Source organism: Amaranthus tricolor, chromosome 11 (genome assembly GCF_026212465.1).
Source record: "Amaranthus tricolor cultivar Red isolate AtriRed21 chromosome 11, ASM2621246v1, whole genome shotgun sequence".
Classification (NCBI taxonomy): domain Eukaryota; kingdom Viridiplantae; phylum Streptophyta; class Magnoliopsida; order Caryophyllales; family Amaranthaceae; genus Amaranthus; species Amaranthus tricolor.
In genome coordinates, this window is record NC_080057.1 from 713,597 (window position 1) to 726,609 (window position 13,013).

Sequence of the window (13,013 nt, forward strand, 5' to 3'; positions counted from 1 at the left end):
AAAAGGTTGTCTAAATACCCATTAAAATAAGGAAAAATTACCCTGAATAATACGAACTTTCAATTAACCATGAATAATACGAACTTTGATACATATTTCCCGCTAGCATAATGAAGAAATGGGAAATTTACCGTTTCTCCAGGTAAAGAACCGGTCAGGTATGCTAGCGGGAAATATGTATCAAAGTTCGTATTATTCATGGTTAATTGAAAGTTCGTATTATTGTAGGAAAATCAGTGAAAGTTCGTATTATTCAGGGTAATTTGTCCTTATTTTTATCATAAATTTTAGACATGATTAACATTATTCATTCTCTTTTTAATATTTTATTAATACTTAAATATTTTTATATTGCTTATGGTTCCTACATGTTTTCCATTAACTTTATTTAAATATTTTTTAATAGTTGTAATCCTCATATTTCTTCAAAAAATTTTATTTCAATATATTTTTAATCTCCATTTTTCTTCCATAAATTTAATTATCCAATAAATACTTCCTCTGGATTTTAATAGTTGTTACAATTTCAGTAACAACTGTTGTTCATCAACTAATCTTATTTTCAGATATTTCTCTATGTATAATGTAAAATATAGTCATATGGAATCTTGTTTGATTAGTCTTGATGTATATTTTTATAATATTAACTTTTTAAAATTTTTTATTATATAAAATTAAAAATATTAAAGATTAAAATTTTTCATTGAATAGCGTGAAAAATAGAAATATAACAACTATTAAAAATCAAAGAAAGTACTGTATCTATTATGTAAATTATTCAACTTTTCTTAATTTTCATGATAATTTCGTGAAAACAACTTTAAGAAATCTCAAAAGGAGTAATATTTTGACTCAAACTAAATCATTCAAATCTACCTTAGAGTATGCCAAACACCCCAATATCATTATATTTTGGTAAAAACAAACTAAACTTTAAAAAAATAAAAGTAAAACAGTGTGTATAAGAGTAATTAATCTTTCCTTTTCTTTTCCTAACCTTTCTAATTTGTCATTAAGGAGGGGCTTTGTTCGAAGTAGACGTTTCCTCGGTTGTCAGCTGTTGGCTTCTTCCCTGCCCCACTCTCGCCAATCTCTTTCATTTTCTCTCCACATAATCATTTTATAAAAATCACAAATAAATTTTTTTATGGAACGAAAAATAAAATATATTCTTTTGTTTTTAATATATCTCTGCAAACGTGCCTTCATCAAATGATTTGAAAAGAAAACGTTATTATTTTTTTTTTTTAAAAATAATCCATCTCAGGGTACCTAGCTAGCTTAGACACATAACTTTCATTATCTATTTCAATTTTTAAAGTGTTATATGAGTGATGTACCTGGTTTTATTTTACATAAAAAATTAACAAATGGGAAATTTAACAACAAAGTTTGTCCTATTATTTTCCATTTTGAATTGCTCTATTTATATTGTATTATTTTAATTTCTTATTTTAGACGAAATGGAAATTAATAACTTTTTATGGTATGGCATATCTAAAATCTCTTTTAATACAGTTCACGAACTCATTCTATCTTTACATTTAATACTATAGTTATTTCACTAAACACATTAAAATAATTCTCCATACATTTCTTTGGGACAAAGTAGTATATATGAGAATCTAATTCATTTGCATCTAAAAAAGTTGATAATCAATTTTCAAAATTTTTTAAATAGTGGTTGTTCCATCTATTAAAAACAAAATTAAAAAATGTTTTGATGAAAAATATTTTCTTATAAATTACTCTCTTTGTTTCCATATATTTTTTTCAAATAGAATTTATGAATTTTAGTGTCAAACTTTCATAAGGGAGCTTGATAGATTTGTCTCAATATATACTTTTAAAATATCAACTTTTTAGAATTTTTATTATTTGGGTTTTAAGTTTGTATTGGGATAAGCGTAAAAAGCAAATGGGAAGAACAAATGAAAACAAAAGGAGTAACTCCTAATAGAAAATCTAAATAAAAATTAATTTTCTTTTATGTATTTTTGTGAAAAGATTATCAAACTACTAAAATATTAATTGTATAATTAATTTTTTACTCTCATATCGCATTTCACACCAAGTGCCAAATAAACAATAATAAAAAATCAACTTTTATCAATTTTTTTCTCAAATAAAACACCGTAAAAATTTTGTATAGACTTAGCCTATACTATTTTCCAATAATTATCCTTGATTTTAGTTATGACACTACAAAAAGAATTGAATCTGGAGACAAAAACCATTTTTAAGGAGAAAAGTTTAGTGACAAATTTAGTGACAAAAGTGCTTTGTCACTAATTAGTGACTAAGATTTTTTGTAGTCAAATTTGTCGCTAAATTATTTTCTAATTTAAAGAATTTAAATTTCATAGAACAGGAAACGGTAAAATTGAATAGTAAAAAACGTTTACCAATAAAGTGTTTGTCGCCAACTTTGTCGCTTAACTATTTCCAAATTCAAAATTCAAAATAGGCAAATTTTAGTGTCAAGTTTGGCGACAAAGCTTTTGTCGCTAATATTTTTTCCCGGATTTTAAATATGTACTTCAATCCCTTTCTCATTTCATTCTTTAAACTTATTCTCCTTCTACTCCAAATTCTCTCTACTTAATAACTTTTCTCCTCCTTCTCTCTACTTCTCACCACTCAATCCGGCGACTTTCTAGCATTTTTCAGTCGAAAGTTCTTGCTTTTCTATAGGTAATCTTACTCTTTAACTATTTTTTTTATTGTTCTTGTGGATTTTTAACATGCATTGTTTATGTTTTTGTTTTATGTCGAATTTGATTCAATTCTTTTGTTTTATGTCGATTTTTGTCCAATTTTTTTGTCTAATGATAGTTCATGATGTTGTTGTTGTTTTTCTTTTCATTTTCTGTCCAATTGTTTTTTATGTTGATTTTGATGTTATTTTTTTCAAAATTTTGTCCAGCCTTGGTAGATTGGTGGATCTTGTGGATCGCATGATTTCTGCGGCGGTGGTAGTCGTTCTAGTTGTAGAGGTTATTACTAATTTTTTATATAGACATTGATTATTGTATATACATTAATGTAAATAATTAGTTTTGTAATATATATCCAACTTTTAATCAATAATCAATTTAATCATATAATTTTAATTTAATTATTTTTGTTGATTATGTATAGTTTTTGAGGATTATTTATAAAAAAATAAGTAAAAATTATTTGTTATTACTGTTAAATAATAATAGTAAACATTACTATTACTATTTAATAATAATGACAAATATTCTTTTTTTTTTATAACCTGGAAATAAATTAACGACAAAATAGATGATAAAATACTTTTTTAGCGACAAAAGATTTTATCGTCTATTTTGTCGCTAAACCCCTTTTAAGACAAAATAAGTGACAAAAACTATTTGTCGCTAAATGTTTTTGTATTTAATGTGTGAAATAAACAAAGTTTATACAAGACTTCCCCAAGAGCACCCTTTTACATAAAAATAGTGTCCAAGCAAAAGAATTATTTTTGGAAAGCAAAAAATAAAAAGTAATAAGCTTTGCAATCAAAATGTATGTGTACTACACTACTACTCCTAGAAGTTTATTGTCAGAGTTATGAATAAAATAGAAAATAGATCTGCCATACATATAAGGCACCTCCTTGTCAGAAACTCCATATCTCTCTTTATCTGTCCTTCTCTCTCTAACTATCTCTCTCATCTACTACTACTTGTTTAGTATTTTTCTCCCAAATCAGTTGGAGAAGTTGCAGATATCAATTTTTCTGACAGAATCAACAGAAATCTCCAGTTACATAAAAGGCATGTCAGTCTATCCATCTTATTCCCTCCCTTCCTTCTTATAGTATGTTCTTTTTCTATTATTCATCTTCTTTTCACAACACATAATATATCATCATCTATACTCCATATCTTTTTATAGATAGATATATCTCAATTTATTGAGTTTATCAGATTAACCTTTTAGTTACTCAGTTTGAGGATGCATCTATTTATTATGTTAAAAGATTTTAATTTCTTGAAACTTGTACTGTTCTTATGTTCATTAGATTTTCATGGATTAATTATAGTCATGCAAATCATATTGTTAGGTATATATTTTTTAATTCACTTTGTTACAAACTAAATCTATGTTTGCTTGCCTTAGATTACTACCTTCAAGGAATATTTGTTTTTTTTATTTATTTAAACTTGTTTTTTTATCTCAACTTTTACAGGATAGAGATCAGAAAGAAAAGAGGGGCCAGAATATTTGGTTTCAGCATCAAATTCCCCATCAAATGACATGGGAATAATAATTTATACCAGCCTTTTCCTGTTTACACTTTGTTGATTTAAGAAAATAAAATAATTTGTGGGAGTGATTATAAATATAAGATTTACAAAGTTATAATAATAATAATAATAATAATAATAATAATAATAATAATAATAATAATAATAATAATAATAATAATAATAATCAAAATTCAATGATGGCAACATACTTTCATGGAGGTTCAGAAATCCAAGCAGCAGCAGCAGGAGCAGCAGGAGGAGGAGATAATAACCTACAGACACTCTACCTTATGAACCCTAACTTGATTGCTGCTTATTCTGAAGCGCAAACACCTTCTAACATGCTCTTTCTCAACCCTGCCAACGCGCTTTCACAAGCTAATCTTCACGCGCCTCCTCCTCCACCGCCTCAACAGCAGCAGTTCATTGGAATTCCTCTAAGTGGACCCCATCCCCATCCTCATCCTTCTGAAGATCACAGCCGTCCATCTCCAACTTCATCAGGTTCACTTCAATATCATCAGAACCATCAGATCGTCCCTGCTGCTGCTTTGCATGGGTTATCAGTTTCCAGAGTCCACCCAAATCTTTGGAGCCCCGTTGGGAATCCGAGTCCTTCTCAAACCGGCCCAATATCATCTTCTGGGTCCGGTCAAGACATGGCTGATCAGATGGGCCTCCGTAGGCCAGTAACTGCTCAAGGCCTATCCTTAAGTTTATCACCCGGACAGCAACAACAACATCAGAACCAGAGTCAGGTCACAGTAGCGGGTGGGTCTGATGGAGTTATACTCGGATCCAAGTACTTGAAACCGGTCCAAGAGTTGTTAGAGGAAGTGGTGAATGTTAGAGGTAATAAAAAGGGTACTGGTACTGGGAGTGGAAATGATTTCACTAGTACTAATAATAATAATAATGGGGAAAACCCAATTGGTGAGCTGAGTGGGGTCCACAAGGAGAAGTCGAAAGCCGTCGCCACCCCTCGAGAGCAATCGAGTGTTGGTGACGACGAGGGAGCGAGCCATGGCGGTAGTGGTGGTGGTGGTGGTGGTGGAGGGAGTAGTAGTGCAGGGAATAAGAAGGCATCATCATCAGCAGACTTAAGTACTGCTCAAAGACAAGAACTTCAAATGAAGAAGGCCAAATTGCTAAACATGCTTGATGAGGTATGTACTATTGCTATTGGTATTATTACTTCATTTACTACTTCCACTTTTATTTCACTTCATATATATATATATATATATATATATATATATATATATATATATATATATATATATATATGATAAATCTATTCTAAAAACATAATCTATGAAATATATGACTCAATCTATTAATTTTTTTTTCTAAAGGAAACTGATATCTATTGATTCATTCTATAATAATAAACTTTTTATTAAACAAGTAAATTGTAATTCTAGTTCATGCATAGACATCAATTTATTTAACAAAAATTTGATAATAGTAAACCAAACTCGCTCAAACTATGTTGAACTATAAATTTACACAAAATAATTGTATTTCAAAATGAATAATAATCGAATAACTTTTGATTAAACAAGAAGTAAATTGTAATTGTAGTTCATTTTTAGAATACAAACCTAAAACTTATCTTCGGTTTATAATTAACTATATTTTAAATATTAATTAATATAAAAATATATTAAAATTCCTTTATTAATTGGTTTATCAATCAATATTAAGATTAAGCTAACTAGTTATTTTGATGAAGTTGATTAGCCAAGTAATGTTAATTTTCTTTCTCTTCACCTTACACATTTGACTTGTATTCCACCATGCAAAAGACAACTCTGCTTTTTAAAATTGGGTCTTCTGGTCTACTATTTCAACTCTTCAATTATTACTTCCTATCATACACATTATTTTCTACAATAAATAAAAGTAAAACAAAATAAAAATACAAAAAAAATAAAAATAAAAAAAACCCGCTTAAATATATAAATCTCTTTAACATATCATGAATTTAATATGTTTGTAGGTGGAACAAAGATACAGGCAATACAACACACAGATGCAAGTAGTAGTTTCATCATTCGAACAAGCAGCAGGAATAGGTTCAGCAAAACTGTACACTTCCCTAGCATTGAAGACAATTTCAAAGCAATTTAGATGCCTAAAAGATGCAATCATGTCACAAATCAAAGCAACAAGCAAGAGTTTAGGGGAAGAAGACAGTAATAGTAATACAACAGGTGTAAAACTGGAAGGCAGTAGTGGTTCCAGATTGAAATTCGTGGATCACCAGCTTCGACAGCAGCGGATGTTACAGCAGCTTGGCATGATGCAGCATAACGCCTGGCGCCCCCAGCGCGGTTTACCTGAGCGTGCTGTTTCCGTTCTTCGTGCTTGGCTCTTTGAACACTTCCTTCACCCGTACGTACTACTCACTACTTTATTTATTTAATTTCTATCCATTAATCAATTCAACTAAAAATAGACTGATTAAATCCTGACAATTTGTTGACTCCTTCAATTTTACTAATATCCATAGATTATTCTTAATTTTTGTTTTATTTTAATCTATAAATAAAACATAATCAAATGAAATTTTATTTGTTTACTTATAATGTAAATTATATTCGAATTAATTTTCTAAAATTTTAAACTACGCATATTTTAATTTAGAGATAATAATAATTGAAATAGTGCATTAAATTAGTTGTGAAAAAAGGAAATGTAAATTGTACATTATTATTGTTCCCACACTGGGTATTTGATGGGTGATGTATTGATTTCGTATGAACAGATACCCCAAAGACTCGGATAAACACATGCTGGCTAAACAGACAGGGCTTACAAGAAGCCAGGTACTTGCATTTTATACTCTGATGAGCTTCATAATGACTAGCCAAATTTTATTTTAGTGATTTATTAAGAATGCATATTCCGTCTCATTTTTATTTTGAGATATGACCTTATTACTTTTAATCTATGTTCTTCACTTTTAGCATATTTAATTTTTTTAAAATTATGTGTCATTCTAAATTAGGACAAAATGAGAAGTATTAATTTACGATCTCCTGCCTTAATTGTTAATACTTTTTATGTTCAATAATTAAGTGTATTTGATGTTAGGATATATAACATATCTTGGGCCCTCAACTATCAGCTTAAGTTTTTGGTTGAGTTGGTTCCTTAACATGATATCAGAGCTAGTTTGGCAAGAGGTCACGGATTCGAATTTCAACCACCCCTTATTTTAAATTGAATATTTAGCACCAGGTATGAAGAGTGTCTGTGTTGCATCCACACTTCTAGCCTAAAGGGTTCTCGTGTGAGAAGACGTTAAGTTGATTCCTTGACATTTGAAACATCAACAAAATTTGAAGTACTTCTCAAAATTAAATGAACAAATCGTAATGATTGGTTATTAGTGTGCATTTATATGAATAGTTATTGTCGTTAATTAATAATAATAGGTCTAATTGAACAAGTACATTAACCTAAGGCTAGATATTCTAGTTACACTATATTTGTGACAATACTATTAGACTAGCAATTTCTAAGGAACCTAGGAAGGGATGGCTAGGAATAGGATAATTGCCCCTCTCAATCATAGAGTATACTGTATTGCGTGTGACATTTTGCCGACTTAATTCCATAACTCATTGATTATCACAAATTCACAATCTGCCCCAAGAATTCATTACAACCTTTTGTTAATTTTATTGTTCCGATATAATATTTTTCTTGTTTTATAATTTTTTAATTATAGACAAATAATACACTAAATTGTGTAAATAACAATATTATTATTTTTTAAATTTTCACAGATAATTAATTAGAAAGAAATAATCATCAATGTGATTATAAGTGATTGCTTAATACAAATAGTTACAAGAAATTATTAGCAAATTTCAATATTTCCAACAATGATTACATTTATATTTTGCAAATAATATTGTAGGTATCGAATTGGTTTATCAATGCTCGAGTTCGTCTATGGAAGCCAATGGTGGAGGAAATGTACTTGGAGGAACTCAAGACTCAAGAGCAAAACAGTGCCAATTCGGAGGAAAACAACAACAACAACAAAATTAACACCACCAGCATGAAACACGACACCTCCACAACCAAGGAACCGGTCCCACATGACCACCAACACCACCAAGATCAGGGAAACACCGCCATAATTCAACAAGGCGGCGACCACACAACCAACGACATGATATCCAATTTATCAGCAATGTCCACCACATCAACACAAGGTTTCACTCTTATTGGTTCATCATCTGATATGGACTCATTCATAGCAAGAAGCCCCAAGAAACAAAGAAGCAATTCTGACATGCAAAATTCTCCTAGTAGTATCCTCTCTATGGACATGGAAATGAAACCAATTGATCACCATCAAAGACACTCTTTTTTGATGTCTAATCATGGGGATGCATCAGCAACAGGTTTTAATCCTTACCTAATTAATGATATTGCAGGAAGATTTAACCCTGATCAGATGACCGCGCACCCATATCATGGGAACACGGTCTCTCTGACTTTAGGTCTTCCGCATTGCGAAAACCTATCACTTGGAAATCATCAACAGAATTTTCTTCCAAATCAAGGGATTCAATTGGGAAGGCGACTCGACGTTGGAGGTACTGAGACTGATTTTTGTGGGATTAGCATGGCTCAACCTTCACACCCTAATAATGGGTATGAAAATATTGATATACAAAACCCTAAGAGGTTCGCTGCTCATCAGCTTTATGATTTCGTTGCTTGACAACTATACAAATTATTCATCTGTTCTTTTTGAGTTTGCTACATATATCATGATTAAAAAAAATTTCTCAGTACAAAATTATAATTTAGTAAACTCTGAGGAACAGAAGGGTATATTATTACAAAAACGAAGAAAAAAATTGAAGCATAATGAAGCTAGCTAGCTAAGTCCTCATTATGATATGTCTTTTAATTTTCTTGATATACAAGAATGAAAATGATTGTTATGCAGAAAAAAAAGATTTAACAAAGGGGATTTGGTATAGGAATTTTATATACTTAGGATATATTTTACGCATATTATTCTTGGTAAGTTTGTAGCAATATTAATTATGATAGCCTATAGGGGAAGTTAGGGATTGGTAATTAAGAGGTTATTAATTAATACTTATTATTGTTATCATATATGCAACTGGAATAGCTTGTTATTGATGATTATATACTTCAATGTTGTAAGGTAGACACGTACAGTGTACAATTTCAATTTGTATATATGGGTTGTAATATATTATAGTGTTGGAGAAGTTAAAAATATATTTTGAATTTTCATATAGAATTATATTGATAATCAAAAATCTCAACAAGCAGCTTATATCTAGATGTGATTTGAGGGGTTGGTTACGTGCAAATTTTATTCTATTTATATGGAGTTATATAATTATCAAAAGTTTATTTTTATGATGACTTTTATTAATAAATATCAATTGCAATTTCAAAACAGTAAAAATTGAATATGAACTAAAGTTTTTCTCAACTATATTGATTATAATCAAAAAAATATAATAAAAAATACCTTTGTATTTTATTGTTGTGTTAAGAAGGGGGAGAAAGAAATCATACCAAGGTTATTAGGATCGGGGTTCTACCTAGGATCGTTATGCTAAGGGTAGAATTGAAATTGGTAGAATCGGATCGTTGGATCGTGTGATCCTACAAATACGCATCAATGTGTTTTGAATTACTGATTATCATTTATATTTGTTCTCTTTTTTAGTTTTAAGGTGTAAGTAAAAACTTATTTGACTTCATCTATTATGTTTTCAACAAAAAATACTTTTAATAATCATTTTTAAACTGCAAATTAAGAAAAACTTGAATTCTATAAAAGTATTAATATAATTATTTTAATTATATATTTATACGTAAGGGAAATCTGTATTATATGAAAATATTTTACGATTGAAACTACCCATGTAGGATCGGATCGTAAAATCGTAGGATCATAGAATCGCTTTATGATCCTATCACCTAAAATTTTTGAGCTAAGTAGGATTGCACGATTTTACCACATTAAAATCCTACCTACGATCCGGATCGGTCGCCCATTTTTGGATCATAAAATCGTAAATCGTAGATCAGAATCGGGATTCTGATAACTATGAATCACACGAAGAAGAATAAAATGAGATAGGCAGCAGGCCGTCACAACCATAATTAATTTGGGCTTATACACAAGACCAACATTAGAAGAGAGTTGATTGCAAATAAACTCAATGATGTTCTCATACCAATTGGTATTTTGAGGAGTATCCCGTCAAGTATATATGTTAGTCAAACCCTCTCCAATTCTTCGATGTGGGATTACATCTGAGTTATTTTCTAATACTCCCCCTCACATGTAAACCCATTTTTTAATACGGCTAGAACACAATTCTTTTCAAAGCCGCAAATTGTTTTTATGTTTTCAGTGGATTAGAAACCGGCGGCTCTGATTGTAACATATTTGTAATAACATTATACTTCCAATAATCTTTTTGGATAACATAATCATGGCCAGTATGAACGAACTTAATTCTAACTCACTAAGTTGGACAAATTCGTCAATGTGAATTTTCGTCGCTAGCAAAAGAAAATACTTATCCTTTTTACCATTCTCAACATTGCTTATGTTATAAGCACTTCAAGGTCCGAGGAAGCGGATGATGAAACTTTGGAACAAACTCGGAAGTAGAGCAAGTGAGATAATGATGATTTTATATATTGGGGACATATGATGGGCAATTTTTCTACATGGGGAACAATACTTCTATCAAGGTCCATGCAAAGGGACAAGTGGAACTTATGTTTATGTTAGGAAATCTCTTACACTATGTTTGGATAAGGTTTTAGGAGGAAAAATAAAGGAAGGGTAAAGAAAAGAAGAGAAGGGAAAAGAAGGGGACGGATTAGTGAGGAGAATTTCCTTTGTTTGTATAAGGAGGGTTAGGAAAGGAAAGGAAAATAGAGTTTACAAAATTCTAAATAAATTACATACTATCGATAATAATACACACACTATAACTATTACAAAATTCACAAAAAAGTTTGAATATAAACAATATTCTACTTAACAAGTTATTTTCCTTCCGAATTTTCCCCCTCTTGGAAAGATTTGGTTATTAATAAAATTAGGGGCATTAGTCCCTCCATTTCCTTTCCTTCCAAATCCCTCTTTTCCTAAAAATGTCATCCAAACAAAGGAAATCATTTCCCTCCAAATCCCTCCCTTTCTTTTTCCTCCGAATCCCTCCTTCCAAACATAGTGTTAGTGTTGAAAGATGTGTACTACGCACCCGATATTAATAGCAACCTTGTCTCGGGTTCACTTTTGAATCGATTGGGCTAAAAATAAATTAGTATTTGAAGTGGATAAGTGTATAATTTCTAGAAGCAACTTATTTATTGGTCATGCATACCTGCAATGTAATATATTTAAACTATCTAAGTTTGCAATTGTAAAAACTATGTAATATTGATGTTCTTAGTATACCATGTGATGATTTGCATTATTTATGGCATTTAAGGTTAGGACATGTTAATTTTGAAAAAAATTCCTATATGTCAAAGCATGACTTGATAGTTAATTCCTTTTTGTTATCAACAATCACATAATTGTAAGACAAGATCACTAGAACACCATTTAAAATAAAGTGTTGTTCGAAGATCTGAAATTTTAGATTTCATACATAGTGACTTCTTTCTTTTGGGAATAAAAGATATGTTATTACTTTTATTAATGATTATTAGAAGTTTTGTTATGTGTATTTGTTACATACAATGGCTGAGGCTCTTGGTTATTTTAAGATTTATAAAAATAAAGTAGAAATACAAATTGGTAGCAATCTTAAAAGACTTAGAACAGACAAAGGAGGAGAATACTATGATTTCTTAAATTTCCAATCCATGGGTATAATTCATGAAAGAACTGTCGAATATGAACCACAATCAAATGGTGTGACGGAGAGGAAAAATCGTACTCTATAAGAGATGGTGAATTTCATGTTATCCTACTTAGTTTGAGTGAAGGATATTGGGGTAAAGCAATGTTGACGACTTATCACATTCTTAAAAAGGTTCCATCTAGAACCAATAAGGAAACTCCTTATAAACTTTAATACAAAAGAAAGCCAAACTTAAATTATTTTAAGGTATGGAATTATAGGGCCATTATAAGATTGTCCGGCAATAAGAGAAAGGAACTCAATGAACGAGGAATTGAATGCATCTTTACAGGTTATGCTTCACACAACAAGACTTATAGGTTCTATGTAATGGAATAAAATGACTACATATCGATTCACTCGATTATTGAGTCAAGGAAGACCATTTTTAATAAGAAAAAATTCTCATTGATGAGTAGACAAAAACATCTACAAATAAGTATCGAAGAAAGTGTTGATAATAATCAACAAGAAACCCCTCTAGATGTTGATGACAACCAACAATTAGATGAAGAAGAAAACGTTGAATTTATTTCTAAAAGGAGTAAAGGACTAAGGAAAGCAAAAAGCTTTAAACATCATTTATAACTTCTTTCCAAATTAAAAGGCACTATTTTGTGATGCCATTATATCACTATAAGTTAATGAGTCTCCTTCCACATGAAACAAATATGAAAAACTAGAAGAAATTTTATTTCTAATTCCTTCGACCAAATATACATGGAAATTCGGTCCAAATTTGGACAGAATTTCCATGTATATTTGGTCGAAGGTACTAGAATTCAAATCTTCATCCATGTATAGTGAT

The 13,013-nt window shown here is 30.2% G+C and overlaps 1 protein-coding gene across 2 annotated transcripts; it reads left to right on the forward strand.

Moving 5' to 3' along the window:
• The first annotated feature begins 3,432 nt into the window (after nt 1-3,432).
• On the forward strand, nt 3,433-9,561 carry LOC130826922 (BEL1-like homeodomain protein 1). 2 transcript variants are annotated; one of them, XM_057692554.1, is made up of 5 exons: nt 3,433-3,825; nt 4,199-5,425; nt 6,262-6,656; nt 7,030-7,090; nt 8,191-9,561. In XM_057692554.1, the coding sequence occupies exons 2-5, from the start codon at nt 4,454-4,456 to the stop codon at nt 9,004-9,006; spliced, it is 2,244 nt and encodes a 747-aa protein (XP_057548537.1). In that variant the 5' UTR covers nt 3,433-3,825; nt 4,199-4,453; the 3' UTR covers nt 9,007-9,561. The 2 variants fall into 2 exon arrangements, with proteins under 2 accessions (XP_057548537.1, XP_057548536.1); XM_057692553.1 differs by lacking the exon at nt 3,433-3,825 and adding an exon at nt 3,832-4,072.
• The last annotated feature ends 3,452 nt before the right edge of the window (nt 9,562-13,013 follow it).